We start from the raw sequence: 20625 nt of genomic DNA, 5'->3' as shown, positions 1-20625 counted from the left end.
ATCGTTCGTTACGAGCGAAGTTTAACTTCAAGTTTTATAAATTGATTCAGCAAAGAGCAATCAGGATCCGATCAACAGGTATAACCAGACTAATTTAGGATCCGAAAATAATGAAATATTAGGTGTTTGCATGTATTTTAGCCAGTGATTTCTAGAGGTAAAAATAATAAAGAAATGGGAAATACCAGTGTACATAACGGTTGAAATCGATGATTTTGACATTCCTTAACGTAAAATAGCAATTTTCCTTTTAATATTGTTCATATTTTATATTGTTGATTTATTCAGCGTACGCCGACGTTAATCATGAAATACTGAAAATTTTTTCTCTTCCAAATTCATTCCTTCCATTGCATATTTGAAGACGTCTACTGCCAAAGCCCACTAAACACTTTCAGAGACTTATGGTGATGATGACCCAATGGTCGGTTTTGGTTTAACTGTTTTAAAGTGGCAACACCAATTGACTGAAAATGCCATTTTTTTGACACTTGTTGCAAGAGTTGTCTAGGATACATTGTTGCAACTGAGTGCCACACACAGCGCACTCGTTAGACGTGGCGCCTCTTCATTACCACTTGTTCAGATCCGTATAGCACGGCTTGGCAAGCGCGCGAGTGCGCAAGGTTGAAGAAGTTCGAATACGACTCGGTGGGTGGATCGTTGGCAAACCAATATAAGTTTTTTCGACATGCCATCCCCCTGTTGCCAAAAGTATTGTAAAATGTAGTAGGGAATGATGGAAGCTCTTTTGATTAATATACATTTTACAAATTTTTCGCAATAAATTCTTTTTTGAAGTGAAAAAATGTCCAAAATACATGGAAACAGCTAACGAATATATAATGTAAAATAAATATTCTATAGCCCTCTCTCTCTCAGTTCATTGGCGAAAATATTTAAAAAACTTAAGAAAATGAAATGGAACTTTACGTGATATCGTTGCATGTAACAGCGAAAACAACATTCGCTTAGAATGGCTAAAAAATGCAGAAACCGTTTTAAATAATCATAATAATTTTGAAGAATATGTGTGAAAAAGCTGAAAAATACTTTCTCGCATACTATTAAAGCGCACATACCATTAAAACGCTCTTTAGAGAAAGTGTACATAATATCTGTTTATGTAAATTTGGTTAGACCGGTCTAAGCAAAATTTCAACAAACTCTAATAAGTAATGTAAAATAAAAGGGATTGAAAATAATTTAACATTTTAGTTTTTCAAGTCACGTAGTACGACATCATTGCGAATATTTTATAGAAGTATCGCATGTTTAATATGAAGGGAAAAATTCTTTTGCTGATAATACTTTAATCCAGATGAGATGCAAAAAAGCACATATATAGATGGTTAGATATGTTGGCATCTTTTACAACAGAATTTATTGAAAAGGCTACACTTTGACAAAATACTACACACAACCGATGGTATGGTCAACGGTATGACCTAAAGTGGTTACGTAAATATGTAGCTCAATTTAATGACTGAAAACCACATTTAGCTATCTGCACATAACCTTATACATACCTATGCGTAGTGCCTGGTATTTTGGCAAAGCAGCTTTTGAGCTAGTTAGAATTAAATACCTTTAATGGAAAATCCAAACAAAAAAAAGAACCATAAACACTTCAGAAGAGGAAAACCAGATTATTGAGATTAACAACTTTAAGAAGAACAAGTAAGAAAGTTGCATTTGGCTGGCGCCGAATTGCGCATAGGCGCCACCGTTAAAATCTTTGCAGCCTCATGCTATTATTGCCATAAAAAAAAAAAATGTCAAAAATGTCAAATTTATTTTTCACCTTCTAGTTCACTAAAAGGTGTTGTTAAAAATGTTAATCCACCATTAATATTAACATACTTAACTTTTCGCATTCTTTTTCTATAGCCCTTTTATTTGACACCCATATGGATGGTATTTTTGAGGAAAAATGTATTCACCAGGTTGTGGTGCCCATCGTAATGCATTTTTGCATTCGATAATATATCTCCTTTTGAGGCTTGTACAGAATAGTTTTAAGCATTCCGCCTTGTTTACCTTACTATTGATAAGCATAAAACCTCAAAAAAGTGAATGTAAAGTGAAGTTAAGATAAGTTAATCACTTGAAACCTTGCACGGATGCGACCGATTTTTTCCATATTTGCACATAAATAGTAGAGTTTTTCGCAAAGTAAATGCTGAAGATTTCCGCCTTATACCTTTCACAATACCTGAGTAATGAGCAAAAATCAAAAATTTTTGTTTAGAAAAACGAAGTTGCATTCAGCTTACGCTGAACTGTCGGCTTTTACTGTGACCAATTTTCCCAATTTTCAAAACCATCCTGCGTGCAGAAATCTCGAATATTTCTATAAAATTTGAAGTCGATATCTTCATTTTTACGATAAGGAGAGTTTCAACAACACATATCACACAGACGGACACACATGGCTTAATCAATTCAGGATTTCATGCTGATCAATATATAATATATAAACTTTATAGAGTCTCTGAAGCTTCCTTTTGGGTGTTGCAAACATTATGGCAAAATGAGTATACTCCCCATTCTTCAGTGGTGGATATAAAAATATTTTTCAAATAAGCTTTTCTGTAACCGACGATATCGAAAATTGGATAGAATATATCAGAGATATATTTGCCAGGAAATAAATTTAAAAAATATATAAATAAAATATGTGCATTAGATAAAGATAACTGTAACAAACTACAACATAATTTCTTTTAACAACAAAAAATGTTTTCATAGTGAAAATGAAAGGAAATGCATACAACTGACTACTAGCGAGCAACATTAGTACTATTGTTGATAACAGATAAACAAAAAGAGTCCCTACAAATCTCCTAATTTCAATTTTGAACGAAATGTTCGACCATCTATTTGTTTCGTTGTCTCTAATATTATTTACTTGTTGACCAAGCATAGCACCTAATCTGATATAATTTTCAGAAAATCAAATTGTTTGAACTACATCCTTATTGAAAACACGGCAATGATCGTCTTTTTTTCTACGCACGCGTAGTAAGTTTACTTCAAATGTTCTACGGTATGCTACATGTGAGGTATTTAATAAATATATATAACAAAATGAAATATTTATCCTTAACAGTTGAAATCTCGTGTGTATATTTTTATCTGAAAAGTGCTTATGACCCCGTGACCTATAATGCACCACCAAGGTTACTTACATGCAATGTTTAGTTTGTGTGTACTTTTTTTTGTGTTTTTGTTTCATATTTTCCTTCACAATAGGGGAAACGTTTTATTTGTAATATTTTTTGGCGATTTTTATACATTTTACGATTATCATTTTTTGTTATAATAACCAATAATTTCAGGCTCTTTTATTTAATAACATAAATACACGGTTGACTATAATCATGCACTGCATTATATTGCAGCGTGCTTCAATGGTAAAATGCATTAATTCTCATCCTCTAGCACTATTTTTGGTATAAAAATAATGGCAAACTGTGTGAGTGGGATTTAAATGAATGTGAAATGCTCAGAAATGAATACAATACTTAGGGATAATGGAAAATCTAAAACCAATAATTAATTTTTTGCCTTAGACTCGAAAAGAAGAACGATACCTCTTAAATGTAGTTACAGTTAAACAGTTATAATCCAAAAATTAACATATAGAATTCAAAACATTGGGGTTTTTCGCGTTCGCTAATAAACTCAATTTATTTAAATATATTAGATATATTAGATTATAATGTAGTGTATAGGACGTGCCAACGCATCAATAATACGCGCTGCTTATGCAAATTCTTTAATCAAAGTGGGCTTTTTAAAGTTATCGATAATCCAATAACATATAGAACAAAAATTCGATATCCTTCATAATGCTTCAATTATGCTATTGACAAAGAGCAAGGGCAAGGACATTCTGGTTCAACATAAAAATTGTAACCAATTCCTGAAGCAAACGTGATGCAAAAACCTAAATTTGTGAACCTACCAGACTAAATATGATCACAAGAAGTGAATTTACATGACTATTACATCAATGCTTGAATATACCGTTGAGTAAGGCTTAGTTTTAATGCCGTGGTTAAGTCGGCTGTTCAAAATCGTAGAACATACGTAGTTAGGCATACTAAAATTGACTGATTGGCTCACAATTTATGTTAACAGAGCTATTGAGAGCGATTTACATTTGTTTTCAATGGAAGCGTTTTCAATCGTACCAGTCAGCGACAATCAATAATGCCGTGCTGGTCGACTGATACGGAAACAAATTGGAAGACTTTTGCATCAATTGCAACTAATTTGAGCAAAATCGTGCTCAAATAGCACATAATCGCAAAATAATCGTGTTATTACAAAAATAGTTCCGTTTCATCAATCAATCCTAACAATGAGTGTTAATCTCTCATAATATCTAAAAAGCCTAAAATCAAAAGAAGAAGAATTTTTGGTCCAATCCAATAGTGTTCGCCCGTTGATCAAATCATATCGGTCTATCAAATTTCGTTGAATAAGAAAATTCCTGGCCAGACATCAAACAGACAGAGGGACGGGCAGGGAACCGGGCAGACGTATATAAGTCGATTCAAAGGCATTTTCTCATTCATATTATATAAGAAAAGGCAGATCCATTTTAAGTCCTTTTGCGTGGTGCATACATTCGCACAAATTCAATATACGTTTACGGCAAGAGTTACAGCGTGTAAAAAATGAAAACTTCAAACAATATATGGAGGGTCAATCATTTAAAAACATAATCGAACAACAATCTAAAAGTTGCACGAATATCTATCAACGCGCGTTAGCTTTCCCATGGGATAACGGCCTAGCTATGAACATCGAACACCCTTCTTAGGATAATAAAGAATTTTTCAATTATTCCTCGTGTTATGCAGCGATACAATTCGCAATTAAATTTTTATCAAAGAATCCCGTTCAGTGGGTTTACTCGATCCGCAAATGTGCATTAAAGAATTGATAAAGTGTATGCAACGAAGATCGGCTTTGCACAGTCCACCTGTTGTTTATTGAGTTACGCCAACTCTAAGCCAATTCAAAGCCGTCGAAGCTATAACTGTATCACAGCACTCTCCATTAGCTGAAAATCTTTACATTTACACGCTTCTACCGCAATCTTATAGTGCGACGTATGCTTATCGCTATAAAAATATTGAAGAAGTGCTTAAGTTAACTTTAAAAATTTTTTTCACCAAACTAGGTACGAAGTCGACAAGAAGTGTTTTTGTTCAGACGTAATAGTAAAGCAAAAATAAATGTCTATATAATGAAAGATGAAATATATGGCATAAACGAAACAGAATTTTCCACTTATTTGGGTGAACGAACATACATAAATTACGTATTTTATTTGTATCAAATTAAAAAATCTTTATAAGTCCGTTATTTTCCTGGATATCTAAATACACCTAAACACAGCTGTATTTGAAGGTACGAGAGTGTGTTTTTAAAGTTTTCTTCTATATCATTATAATTTATGTATCTCTTCGACAACGCAACCAACGCAATCAATTGCATGTGTTTTCATATTGTTTTCCCATAGAGAGGCGAAAGAATGAATTTACTAATATTAGATTTATATTGTGAAAGCCATATTTTAATTAAATTTTCTACAAATTAAAATTTTACAAATTATTGACTTCACTTCTTCTATCGAATTTACAAACCCATTGCAAGTGTTATCGACTCATGGTCATTACTTTGGCTTGTACATCGGAAATGGCGCAAAATGGTTTCGAGCTACTTGTAGCCGTACATGCATAAATGCATGTGAATACATGCATAATAATAATGTTTTTCTTTATCATTTATATAAATGAAACTATAAAACATTTAACTCAATGAAATTAATTTAAATACACCAGAATATACTATGTAAAGAAAACAGAAAATAACTGCAATATAGTCAAACAGTTAACGGCGATGTATAATGAAAAGGGTTCATGAGACATGCTATAGAACTCTGGAGACTTGTGAACATATATTAGATATACATTCACTAATTGAGAGTTTATTGTATTTAATCCGGTAATATACTCACATATGGTCCCATAGAGAAATAAGGAAGATTATAAATATATTCCCAACTAGTAATCTTAACCTATTAAAATTATAACAACGTTTATCCGCTTTTGAAAATAGAATCACTGTGAAATGTTTTAACAGATATTAAATTAAATATATAGTTCAGTTATAATTATAGTTTTTATACTCTACACCATTTTTGATACAAGGGTACATTAAGTTTGTCCAGATGTATAGACCGTCCAGAAGAAAGACCCATCTTTTATTATTCGGATCGATTCAGAATAATTTTCTGCCCGTCCATTTATCTCGCTGATCCTCTTGTATCCTTTTGTTCAACCTGCAAGTCGCAATTTATGAGATATTTTGATGAAATTTGGTACAATAATGTGTTTGGCCAAAGAACTTTCCGTATAACGACTTTTTATATAAATAATCGTGGGGTGTTGTATGATATTTAATCGTTGACACCGGCTCACTATAATGGTTTTATTTATGTTTACTTTTGCAAACCTATCGCATTTTATGTAAAACTTATGACACAAGTCCATAAATTCATTAATTTTGCTTGTTCATATTACTTTGGAATACTTTCATTTATACACTTTTTAGGTGAGAAATTTTTTTTACTATGACGAAGAATTTTTTTTCTTACGACTTGTATTAATTGTAAAACATTGAACTTGCAATAGATGGCAGGCTTCTTAGAAACGACAAGCAGATTGAACGAGCAAAACAGCATATTCAATGTACGCAGATATTCACAGAGTAGAACGTACATCACCGTAGCGTATGCCTCTGCATTGATTAGCTTTGCTTTAGTTCTAGTTAGTCAAAGCCATCCCGAAATAGTTTTCGCATTACCTCGACATGGGCCCTTATTGATTCTTAATCTTCCCTATATCATCCTACATCCCGTCCTCGCCTAAGATTACGGGCTTAGATATCGCTTTCTTGGGGCTTTATATCAAACCGTGCGTTGCATAACACCGGCCCATTTCCTCCATCCTTCGATCAGCGTGTTTCTCAAATATGCCTAAACCGGACAGACGAAAACAATGTTCCGCGTGTCATTGCTTATACCCTGGAGCGCATGCGTTATCTGCTAGTAAATTGAAACGGCACAGATAACTCCAAAAATTTCGATGACTCGGGAAAAATTACGTTGAAAAAAATTAACTTCTCCGTGTTTACTCCGCACCCATTGTTGTGTATGTTTGGGATAAGTGTGTATGTCCACCTTCCTTCTGAATCGTCTTCCCACCGTTGCTGTCATATACAGGGTATATACATAACCCGCAAAGCGCTTAAGAGAAACCCACCGTTTATTGTACTGATCGTTTTAGAATCATTTTCTGAACAGAGCTAAGCGTGTCTGCTTATCTGTCCGTCGGATGTCTGTCCACGTATTGTTTGGTTCAAACTAAAGTTCCAAATTTTTGCGATCTTTCGATGAAATTTGTTACATTGACGTGTTTTGAACGAAAAGCGATCGGTATTGAAAGTGATTGCGCTCGGTCCACTTTTCGCCTTATTTTAAAAAATGATGCAATTTACAACATTTTTTGGGAAACTGGCTGTCTTAAAGTATTTCGACCTTCTAAAATTTGGTGTAATATTTTGAACACGCCCCCATATAATCGTACCTACGAAATTTAAATCTTTATATGATAAGAAGGTCTAAATGTCAAATTTAAACCAAGTGGGTCTATTTTTGAACCCCACTCCATATAAAAGTTCTCATGAATAGTAAACCTTACAGAAAAGGATTTAATTTTTCATATTTGATCATGAAAACTGGTCCATAGTAAAAAAATTAATCAAAAAAATTAACTATAGGGAATTCGGACCTTAACATCTATAAAGACTATTATGAACGACAAGCTCTTATATGGAGAGAAAGTATACACTCTATTTTTCAATGACGGAAACTGAAAGATAATAAAATTTTCAGGAATTAAATTAAATTTGCTAAATTTGGATCATGTCATATCATGGTTTCCAATATGTGGGCTTTTATTAAATGAGGCCTTTGCATATAAATAATATGTAATTCTTGATGTCTTATTACCAAAACGAGTAAACAACTGTGTTAAGCAAGGTTATACGTTACCTAATTGCTTTGCCCGACTGCAATGTTCTTACATGGTTCTTGTATAGAAACATAATACAAGAACTCAAGATCGACCATGCATATTTACAGCTAAATTAATTTTGATTTACAAAACTTATTTAAGCTGAAATTTAAAGAATTCCTACGATCGTAAATATGAAAATAGGAATTAGAAACTGGAGGTATGCAATTTCTAAAATAAACGACAAAGAGAAAAATATATATTTTTACTCCCGTCCAAAATTTCCCTCAACTGTGATATATTTTATCTTTAGAGCTATATCTTTTAAGGCGATTTTATTTGCTTGATATTAGAATTGTTAGTCATTTATTATTCACTTTTAGATGAAAACCTTGCCACACATGGTCTACTAATGACTTCATCGAAATGAACGGAACTTCTTCCATAAGACAAGTTAAGCTTGAGCTCAAGTCAAGTTTCCATTGACTTTGAAGGTCTAGCTTCATCGCACTGTGGCGCCAACAGAATGAGTTTCGCATCTAACATCCGACTTTTGCTAATATAAATGCACATCAGCTAGAACCAGACTCACTTGGCACCCGATGGATATTGCCAGTGGCCAGGAAGAATTACCAATAGAAGCTGGTGGAAACAGAGAATAAGAGGAATTCTACTTAGAAACACCTGGAACAGCATTATCAAATGCAACGCCCATGCTTATTAATCGAGATATGGACTCAAAACCGAACTTTACCCACACGAATGATTTTAAAATGAAAGTCGCGAAACTTGATAATCCACTTTAATCCCTAAGTGAATACGTATTCAAGTAAGGCTCAGACTCGAGTCTTTGCGTGATATATACATCAAAATGATTTTGAGAACTTGCATATGTTTGTTAAAGGAATGTAATCGATAAATTTGTGTCTGAACTATACTCCCTACAGTTATCCTTGTCATTTTTTAAGGCTCATGTTCTTGGCACGAAAATATTAGAAGAAACCTACGCCGACTCAATATGTGCTATTAAACAGTAATCAGGATTTTTCTAATTGCAGGCGTTATTAATTGTTATTGACAAATGCATTTATCCTTTCTTATAGGATGAGTTATGAAAACTTGAGATACTGTTATAACAGTCGTACTCTAACCGATATCAGAGAGACCTTACAAGTCAAAGCGTGTTTTCCTCCTAAAGTTTTTTTGGCTAAACCAGCTTTTTAACTATACTACCAGTAACAATATTATTGACGGGGTTTATTACTATTACTCCGGAGTGCCACATGTGATGCAAAGTTACAAAAACTATAACAAGAAAATACTTTGTTTTCTCTTACGAATGCTGACGTGAATGTCACAATGTAATATCAAAAGTTTGTGGGAAATTGGGATATTGTAAAAGCAATATTTTAACATATTTCTATTAATTACTTTCAAATTCAATTTGTAGTCGACCTGTGTTCTGAGTAGTGCGTGTTTTCTTTTTTGTCTGCGATTTTTTAATTGTTTCGGCGATTTTGTGTATTTAACTCGTGTCTTTCCAGTGTTTTTGCAAAAACTAGATATCGCGGATACCGTATGTGCTTTTTTACATATAATAAAAAAATAGAAAAACAAAAAACAAAAAAATAAAAAATTGAAAACAATTGACGTTTTCTTTACTAGTTCCGAGTGAATAGTCTTTTCTCAAATTACTAAATAATAGACATAAGGCATAATGACCTCGTGGCCGCCAGATAAAAACTCAAACAGATTTTATCTATTAGCGGACATATCCCCCCAAGGAAAAAAAAATAAATATTCGGACTTTTCGGTGTTGCCAATGAGTAAAATCACTCCTGTTGACAAAAAATATGTTGTTATTTCTTCAATTGATACTAGCATAACAATTTCACAAATCAGTCCTTTTGCTGTAAACAAAGCCCTAGATAGCATTACAACATATATAGACCCTATCTCGATTCTACGTAATGGGAATTTACTTGTCCGCGCTGAGAACCCGCGCGCAACTGGAAACCTCCTGAAGTCGAAATCATTAGCTAATTTATGTGCTATTTTTGCCAAACTTCATCCCAACCTGAACTCGGTTAGAGGCGCAATTTATGCCCCATACTTAAAGCATGTGCCGGAAGATGAAATAGTTCGCGAAACGGGCAATCAAGGAGTGACTGAAGTCCATAAGTTCACTAAATTAAATGGCGACGGAAAAACCCGCTCTCCTACAGGAAGGATTATTATGACCTTTGATCGGCACCGGTTACCGCAAACTGTTGATGTGGCTTGGTATAAATATAAAGTAAAACTCTTCACTCCAAATCCCATGAGGTTCAAAAACTGCCAACGGTCACACCGCAAATAGGTGCACCAGTGCTCCATATTATGCTAACTGTGGTCTCTCTCCACATGCTGAATGCTGTACCCGTAATTTTTACTTAAATTGCAATGATCAGCACTCGGCGTTAGACGAACAATGCCCACGTTTTATACAAATGCGTGAAATTCTAGATATGTAAACAGAAAATTAATGTAGCATGGGCGAAGCGCGATGCAAATACCAGGAATCCATCTGGAACCCAATGAATTAACAAATGTAATACCTACGCCGCTGTCGCCTCGCAAATCGAGCCTAATAAGCCTTAACTCCAACTCCTTCCAATGAAAAACCTGTTCTACCATCAATCAAAAATTACATTGCAAAACCAGTTCCATCACCCGCCAAAGATAATATTAAAAAAACCAAAACAACAGCAAATATTGAAAAAATTAAAACAACAATACCTATCCTAAGGTCTGACAAACTACATTGCTCAGAATCAACAGCTCTCAACTTTACTCAACAAATTACAAGCTGTAATGAATCCAATCTATCATCCCTTAACCAACCTTCAAATAATTCACGTGCGCCGACTCGTTGCACTTCCTATTGCGACCGTTTCGACGGAAACGCTGATATGTCAACTAACCCACCTACCATTCCGTTTCCATGTCACTACAATTGAATAGTGTTTTTAAAATTCTACAATGGAACATTAAGGGACTTCTTAATAATTTCGATGAACTCCGTACACTCGTAAGTGATTTCAGTCCAACCTTTATATCGCTTCAAGAAACCCATTGTAGAAGCTCTTTTAATCCTATTCCACCCAAATCATTTACTGGATATTTCACCAATGCTGATCAAAATTTATATTCTAAACAAGGAGTTGGTGTCTTTATAAAATCAAGTATACCTCACAAACGCATAAATTTCAGCTCAAACATACAAGACGTACCGATACAAATAACCTTAAAAATAAAATTTACAGTGATTTCGCTTTATATCCCACCTTCACAATCGTTTTCTCAACAAGAACTCAACAACTTATTCTCCGTTCTTTCCCGTCCATTAGTTATATGCGGCGAATTTAATAGCTAGAATACCATTTGGGGCTCAACAGTAAACGACAGTCGTGTTTTAGAAAAGGCCTTCATTCAAAGCAATCTCTGTATTTTAAATGATTGAAAACCAACGCACTTTTCAACTCATCATACTTTTTCGAAATATTGATTTAACATGTTGCTCTCTGTCACTTCTTCCTTTGTTTTCCTGGTCTATTTCTGATGATCTACATAATAGTGATCACTATCCAATCATAATCGATCTTAACCTTTCAAAGTCCTCTGTAATTCCTCCTAGATAAAGCGGATTGGATCAGTTATTCCAAACAGGCCGAGTCATTTCTGAATTCGAAGCCATTTAACGGGAACTGCAACCATGATGCTGCTATTATGTCTAAAGCGATTCGCATGGCTGCTTATTTTTCTATTCCTTAATCCAACAGCTCTTTTAAACGAGCTATGGTTCCTTGGTGGAACAACACGCTCGTTGGTTTTTGAGGAAAAATAAAATGGATCTATGGGAACGCTTTAAGAGATGTCCTGATCATGATCATTTGTTATTCTACAAAAAGGCCAATGCTCTATTCAGGAAGGAACTACGAAAATCAAAGGCACTTAGTTTCGAACTTTTTTCAAAAAGAATTCACAGAAATACATCAAAGAAAGTTGTCTGGAATAAAATCAATGGGACTTCAAATGTGAACGAAATTTCTGCCATCTGTACTTCCAATGGAACTTTAACTGACGCAGATGAGATTTCTAATTACTTTGGAAAAGTGTGGTGCGAATACCCCCGACAGCAACTTTTTCAGTGCTTTCATCGAAAATAAAGAGACTCCAATTTCTCTTTCAAATTGTATTGACAGATGCGCCACCTTCCTGGAAAAATTCTATTTTAACAAGAGTGAATTTCATATAGTACATACAAACTCTCACTATGAAGCACATTCTCTGCGACTGCCTTAAATTTTCCTTGGCTAGAAGTATTGCATTTGAAACGACTAACCCTTTGGACATTCTAAAATCAGCTTCAGAACCGAATATCAATTCTATATATTACTTTATTAATACTACTAATCTCATTATCTAATCTACATTTTATTATTCTTTTTTATAATTAGAGCCAATAGCCTTTGCTGCTAGTGCTCAATGTCTTTTTTTTTCGTCTAAGAAATTATTTCATTAGTCTAAAATTATAATAATAATAATAATAATACTTTCAAATTATAACAGGTTCGAAACTTTACGTGAATATATATTGATCGATTATATTGACTCCCAGTCGGATAAGTGCTAAGTATTTCCTAAATATATGCTTCTCAAGGCGTTAGAATACTTATCACTCTTTTTTAGATGACTGTAAACATTTCTAGCGGTTCGATTTTTGCAGGAATTTCATTGCACCAAATATCAACCTATTTTATACCGTATGTCGCGAACTATTGACAAAAGTATTTTAAAGTAAATAGGTTTGTAAACAGATAATACCCACCTTAAACTTGAAGGGTTTAGGTTCAAGCAAAAACATATTCTCCAATTTTTTTTTTTTTTTTTGTTTAAATTTGTTAGAGTTTAAGCAGCAGAAAGATTTATGGTCGCAAGAGCAAACGGATAATACTGAATTGATTTGAAATCTTGAACTGTTACGTGTGAATTTATATAAATTTGGAAAAGTTCGCCATTTTTGTGCAAAAATTATCATTTCACAAGATTTCGAAATTAAAGTAATGCGTCTAGGAACAACCCCTAAGTTTTACGAAGAACAAAAAGACAAAGAAGAAACAGAACCGTCTGTGTCTTTACTCATAGACCAACGGACGAGAGGTATACGTATATGTTTTATGAAAATCTATTTAGTAGACAGATCCATTTTCCAGGGTTTCTATGCAGCTAAAGAAATTCAACGTTCTTCGTTTGAAGAGCAATAACAACAACAATAGCCAGAGCACGCAATACCACTCTATTAAATAACCGTTACATCTGATTGCAATATAACAATTTAACAAAATACCTAACCATATGTTCTGGTTGTTGTTGTTGTTGCTGGTTTTGTCGTGATATCGGAGTGTTACTATAAATAAATTAAATTAAATCAAGCACGTATGACAAATTGTCATCCATATAGAAACACATCATAGTCGGTATCACAGGCAAACTGAAAGAGCCCGAATTAAACGAAATAGAAAATAAGTATTCAGTCAGGAGAGGGCTGTAATGTCTACATACATATACGCATGCATGCGTGCATTGGAAGGGTGTACAACACACACATATTTCGATATTAAAACAGTATTGTACAGCATTTAATATGATAAATAAATTGTCTATTTCACAGCGAATTAGTCAGGGATCATAAAAAACGTAGAGAAGAGGGAAAAACGGGTATAGAGAGGAGCTAAAGTAACGCATTACACTATGTATGCTTTATAGCGGAGATTTCGTTAATTCTTTGGTTTGCGAATTGAGAGCTATTACAATTGAAAAATTCTCATCCCTTTCCATCAGCCATCGAGAATTTGTATTATTTCACTTCTTACTTGTTAAGCATAAAATATAATGAATGCTTAGAGAATTACTCTTCTAATGTAGATAGCGATAGATCAGTAATAAGTAAAGTATTTATACAAATAATGAGCGGTCTCGGTCCGGCGGCATGCTGGCTGGCGCATAAACGCCTTGAATCATGGTCACGCATGGCCAAAGAACGCGTCGGCGCTGTTAGACGTGTTACTTTAGATCGCAACTCGGAAGAATTACCTTCAACATCGGCTATCGTCAATGATGACGACACAATGGCAAGTAGTGCGGCGGCGATCTTAACTAAACAACCAGCTCTACCCATGACACCACCACCATCGGCCTCGTTCATAATGTCGACTACTAGCGATATTGATAGCGCAAATGATAGTTGCGATTTACAAGCCGATATGAAACAGGTGGTTAAATTATATAAAATATTTTTTTAAAAGGTTTCTCATTATATCAATACTTTTCAATTTCACATTTTCTCTTATGATATACTTACAGGAAATTAATTTCGCAAAAGAATCGCAGCCGGTACAACCAGCTTCCCAAGCAAACGCAACGCATACCGCAAACGCTGATGTTTTACGAGGACATTCGGAGGTTTTGAATAGTCCTTTGCATTTACATCATCAAAATCGTTCGTTTACCCCTAGGCTTAAACGAACACCATCCATTTCCAGCCAAAGTAGTGTTGATAGCGCTCCATCTAGGCAATCGGTAAGTTTTGCCTCTCACTGACCTAACTGATAAATAATGTTTTATCCTACTGTTTATATAAATTCTCAGTGCCATCGGGGCTCTTCTCCACAGATACGCACTTTCGGTCCCGATGGGCGTATTTCCTTACCTACAGAACCGGCATTCCCCTATTACGTAAGACGACATTATGTTCCATTTCAAAAATGAATAAAAATCCACGTTTTTTTTTCTCCTCTTTTATAGTTATCACGTACTTCCAGTCCTATGCGTACAATATCTTTAGATGCCCGTACTTCTAACCAAGTGGTTACAGAAATAAATGATATGCGTAACTCGAGTACATCTCAAAATAATTTGCCAAGCTGCTCCATTAACAATACAAGTCCTCCTTATTGTTCGAAAATAGCAGGAGGACGTTGCATTTCACCTCTCTTAATACCACCTCGTTTGCCAGCCAACGTTGATCCCGCTTTAGGGCCAGCTTCACCTCTGGGAGCTATACAACCCGACCTGTACAAAGGCCCCGACGGCCCAATATATCTAAATGCGCCCGAAACCAATCCAGCATTGGGCAGACTCCATTTGCGCATTAAATATGATTATCATCTATTTGATCTAACCGTGCATTTGATTGAAGGCAAGACCTAAGCAAATTTCGAAAATTTTTGTGAAGTAATTTTATTATCGATTATTAGCGCACAATTTGTGTCCCATTGAGGAAGGAGGTTTTCGCGATCCTTATGTTCGTTTATTTCTAGAGCCTGAAGTAGACAAACGTAAACGCCAAACAATAATACATCGCGGCCAAAGTAACCCCTATTTTGATCAGCATTTCAAATTCCCCGTCTCACGAGATCAATTGCATGGCAAAGAATTAACTTTGCAACTATTGGACTACGATCGCTATTCGCACAATGATGTCATAGGCGAAGTGAGAATATGCATTGATGAATTGGATGTAACAAAATCAATAGAGGTAAATAATTTTTTTTTTTGTTTAAAATATCGGAAGATAAGAAATAGTCATATACTTCGATTCAATTTAGATCTGGGGTGATTTATTGCGTACTAAAAAGCCTCCAGAAGATCGTCCAGAGCTTTTATGTTCCTTAAACTATTTACCGCAAGCTGAACGCTTAACAATAGTTATAATGAAAGCCAAAAATTTGGATACTGTACAGGAAACTTATATTAAGGTAAACAAACACACAGATTTCTTAAATATGTTAAGAGTTATGTATTGAGAACACGGAATATCTTTTTTTTAGATTTATTTAATACAAAATGGCAAGCGAGTGAAAAAGAAAAAAACCACTATCAGTCGTTCCGATGACGCCGCTAATCCAATATGGAATGAAGCATTTACTTTTAATTTGCAGTCATCCCTTCTAACGCATGCAGCTATCGAGGTAGAGTAGTAAATCAAATTTATCCGTTTAAACTTTTAGGAAAAAAAGTGTAGGAGAAAACTGAAATGATGCTATGTGTTCACCTTAAAACGCAATATTTAATTCTCACCACCTATATGCAAGGTATTGTTTGTTAAGATCTGAAAAAAATGCAAGTTACAGCGCTGCAATTGGACAAAAGCGTCTATTAAATAATCTACGTCACCAAATATCAAAATAATATTAATAAAATTAATATATTTACATTGATCCAAAATATGCCAATTCCATGATGTCTTGAATGCCAATTTTGCTTGCTAGGCACAGTAATATCTTCGGCTTGGAAAGGAAATCCAAAAGGCGATCCAAAATTCTTGATGTTAATTTTTTCGCTAAAACCCTACTATGAATTAATTTTCATTAAAAATCAAGCCTTTTCTCGGAGGTCTTACTACTCAATAGATATCTTATATGGAGTGGGGCCAAGAAATAGCGCCATGTGGTTCCAATTGGGTCCACATAATTTTTTTATTTAATTACTATCATGAACAAATTTTTATCACAAAAAGGTTAACAATCAAAGTGTTTTGGCATATAAGGGTTCCCATGTGATGGAACGGTGTTATCCAAAGAATACACCTACGTGGTGCAAATTCGGTAAGGTAGATATATATGTCAACTTAATATTCCTGGACAATTTCCGTAGGAATGGTTATATGAGAGGAGATTCAAAACCGCCTCGTGCTTTAATGAAACACTCGAAAAAGAGTTAAATACGATAATATCTTGCTTACCCCATCAACACTTGTTGTATAGGGTATATTAAGCTTGTACGGACATATGTAACACCCAGAAGGGCTTAAGATAGACCCATCTTTTCTTATGCCGATCGATTCAAAATTATTTTTTAAATCGTTATGAGCCTATCTGTCCGTCTAATGCAAATAATCTTACACAAGGAGAATAAATAGAAAGCCCTTTTTTACTTTTTCTCCACCGTAATATAGGAAATGAATTTTTTTTATTATTGTGCCCTACACCACTTGCGGTACACGGTATATATATTTTTTTTTAAACGTAGTGGAATCGCCCTGGCAACTAGCCAAAGCCATCCCGAAACAGTTTTCGCATTACCTCGACATGGGCCCTTATGGATTCTTGATCTTCCCTATGTCATCCTACATCCCGTTCTCACCTAAGATTATGGGTTCAGATATCGCCTTCGTGGAGGTTTAGATCAAAGCATGTCTTGCACAACATCGGTCCATATCCTCAATTTTTCGCTATTTATTAACATGCCCGCTAGAATGCTACTTGGCGCAAGTTTACTCGCAGAGATCTGAACAGCATGTTTCTCAAATATGCCTAAACCGGACAGACGAAAACAGTGTGCTGCGTGTCATTGTTTATACCTTGGCATATATGGCATGCATTATCTGCTAGTAAGTTGAAACGACACAGATAACTTCAAAATTTACATTAGAAAAAAACTAACTTGTCCGTGTTTACTCCGCATCCATTATTGTATGATAAGTGTGTATGTCCACCTTCCTTCTGAATCGTCTTCCCATCGTTGCTGTCATATACAGGGTATATATATAACACCCAGAAACGGTTAAGATAAATCCACCGTTTATTGTACTGATCATTTCAGAATCATTTTCCGAACAGATCTAAGCTTGTCTGCCTTGTCTGCCCTATGGTTGTCTAATATCTGTTCATGTAATCTTTGACTCAAGCTAGAGGTCGCAATATTTGCGATATTTTGATGAAATTTGGTACACTGCCATGTTTTAATCCAAGGACGAACGCCATTAAAATTGATGCGGATCGGTCCACTTTTCCGAGTATTCGCCATATAACGGCCTATTTTGAAAACCCATCACATGAAAGAAATTGCAATTTTTAAAATTTTTTGGCAAAACTCGCTCTGTAATATTATTTCAGCATTCTAAATTGGTATGAAAACTTTGGACCTGAGCTGAGGTAATTCTTTGAACCCGCTCTCATATAATGAAAACTGAAGTTCATGCGACAAAAAGATATAATTAATTCTTCATTATATCATAATAGTAATTTAACATAAAAATAGTTAACCACACCAAATTTGGACCATCTCATGTTATGATAAAAATTGACCCATAATAGTAGTTTAACATAAAAAAATTCACTATACTAAATTTTGAATAAGTACCACAAATTTTTGAACGTTTTCTTCTTAGGCACAAACTTTTCTTCTTACGGAGAGTAAGCCTTTATTATATATATTAGTATATTTAGTAAGTTCTTATAAAACCAAGATATAATTTTGGGTTTTATGGTAAAAATAAGGAATGTGGTGTAGGGTATTTAAAAGTAGGCCTAGCCCGACTATAATATTTTCACTTGTTTCTTTATTGGCATTGCTTACAAGATTTCTTTTCATTCCCTTTCAGTTTTTTAAGATACTAATTTACGCAATTCGCATTGCTTGTTAATTTTTCTCTTACTCCACCTCCTCTGCGTCCTACCATAGCGCACACTCACTTAAGAACACAGGATCAGCAAAGTACATTACTTTTGCTTGTTAAGGTTTGATACAGTGTGACGTCATGTCAAGAGACCTTTAGCGGAATTCTTGCCCATGCAAGTAACGTAAATTAAAGAGCAAGCAGTCAGAAGACTACCAATCAATAACGCTACCGTTCTTATTGATAAGAAAGAACCGTCAAATATCCCTGAAATTTTCATAGTTCCAATTTTAAACAATATGTTGAGACATTTTATTATTTAGTTGGCTCTAGTTCTACTCATTCTACCCCATTCATTTAAACATATATATATTTCTAGTGCGAGGCCTTTAAACATACTAATCGAACAAGAATCAGTAATTACGCCCATTTTACTTTTTATTTTCTTCGCTCTCTTATTTTTACAGCGTTTATTTACAATTTACAAATGAAATGAATTGATTTTTTCGTTAATATTTGGTTGGAAAAGAGTTTATGTGCCAACTCTACTTAACCACTTATATATATGTATATATCAGAGAAAGGAATGGATGAAGAAGGAAATTACTCAGATGGAGGAGCGAAGGTATTATATGCGATAGTTCGTGCTTGTCGATAATCCTCAGAGTTGTTTGACTCTCTAGAACATATACAGATAATATGGAGAAAGGAAATTAATTGTAATTTGATAATCCGTCCTTCGCATACGAGATTAACAACTTTTTATATTATAATATAATGAGAGCTAGAAAAAAGGTCGTTTTTCATATTTTAATCGTTTTTTTATTTTGTATTCTCTATTCTATTTTCAGATCTATGTGGTCAACACCGGGAGTGAAAACCAGGAGATTGGCAGCATTGGGTTGGGTCCTCAAGAGTTTGGCACGGGTTGTCAACATTGGCATGATATGATTAACAATGCACGCAAACCGACAGCCATGTGGCATTTTATACGTTAAATGATGAAAAATACACCAACAATATATATATATATATATATACAAATACTCTACAGAATGTTAATATATATATGCATACATACATACAACAATATATATATACAAATACTTTACAAAATGTGGGTATATATGCATGGACACATACAACAATATATACATATATATATATATATATAAACAAATACTTTACAGAATATGGGTATATATACATATATACATCAATGACCGAAAAGAAAAAGTTAAGCAAAAACTCAATAATATTAAACATATATAATTACTTTTTAACTTCACTAATTTAGATCATAAGAGCTTAATTAAAAAGTTAAAAAAAAGTAATATATATGATATATTTTGAAAATATATGAAAAGAAGAATTCATTTATAAATCGGCTGCAAATTTCTATTAGGCATTCCTTTACACACCCTTACAGTTTGGGAAATCAGACTAAAAATTTAGTGTCGTTTTTTTTTTTAAATTCAATTAAACTAATTGGAGTAATTAGTATTTGGTCCAATAGCAAAACAATTTTCATTAAGGAAAAGAGGAAAGTGAATGCGTTCCCTTTGCACCAATTTCTCCTTATAAAGGTCCTATTCAAAGAACAACAACAACATTTTCAATCACTCGAGAATTAGGCAAGTTATTAAGTCTTGTTGCAATCTACATGCGCTCGACTTCAATTTCTTTTAAATTTTTCTTAAAGAAACGATACGAAATGGTCACCCTCTAGAAAACGATAAGTCCGAATTATCACCAGCGCTCTCGCGTGCAAATGTAATATAATTTTTACATATTAATAATACTAATACAATTCATAAAGAGCAGTGATGGCACTTAGGTAAAAAAGACAAAAAGACAGGACAGGCTGTATGCGCGTAATTTCATAGGATTTAAAGTCTAATGATCAGTTATTGAAATGGAGTTTTTTCAGATTTTTAAAGCACAAAATCGATTACGTTCCGGCTCTAGCAAAACAACTCTTTTAATTCTTTTTTTTAATTTTAAGTGAAAATTTTGCGCCTAGAACGCCAAAAAACAATTTTCTGAATATCTGATACGATATCTAGTGAAAATCGGACCGATTGTTTA

At 34.1% G+C, this 20625-nt stretch overlaps 1 protein-coding gene across 2 annotated transcripts in view; it reads left to right on the top strand.

The window, feature by feature from the left end:
* LOC119637818 (synaptotagmin-6) overlaps nt 1-19581 on the top strand; it is a 39420-nt gene extending 19839 nt beyond the window's left edge. Inside the window, exons 2-9 of one of the 2 annotated variants that reach the window (XM_038034156.1) lie at nt 14064-14410; nt 14502-14717; nt 14787-14873; nt 14943-15336; nt 15395-15675; nt 15746-15895; nt 15968-16108; nt 19389-19581. In XM_038034156.1, coding sequence (XP_037890084.1) covers nt 14105-14410; nt 14502-14717; nt 14787-14873; nt 14943-15336; nt 15395-15675; nt 15746-15895; nt 15968-16108; nt 19389-19535 — 1722 coding nt within the window. In that variant the 5' untranslated portion in view covers nt 14064-14104 and the 3' untranslated portion in view covers nt 19536-19581. Of the gene's footprint in view, nt 1-13682; nt 14411-14501; nt 14718-14786; nt 14874-14942; nt 15337-15394; nt 15676-15745; nt 15896-15967; nt 16109-19388 lie in introns of those variants that run through there. The other variant, XM_038034155.1, reaches the window with a different exon arrangement.
* The last annotated feature ends 1044 nt before the right edge of the window (nt 19582-20625 follow it).

The sequence above is a fragment of the Glossina fuscipes genome, unplaced genomic scaffold, assembly GCF_014805625.2.
Source record: "Glossina fuscipes isolate IAEA_lab_2018 unplaced genomic scaffold, Yale_Gfus_2 61, whole genome shotgun sequence".
NCBI classification, from domain to species: Eukaryota; Metazoa; Arthropoda; class Insecta; order Diptera; family Glossinidae; genus Glossina; species Glossina fuscipes.
The sequence above is the reverse complement of the archived record's forward strand: the minus strand, read 5'-3'. Positions and strand labels throughout refer to the sequence as shown.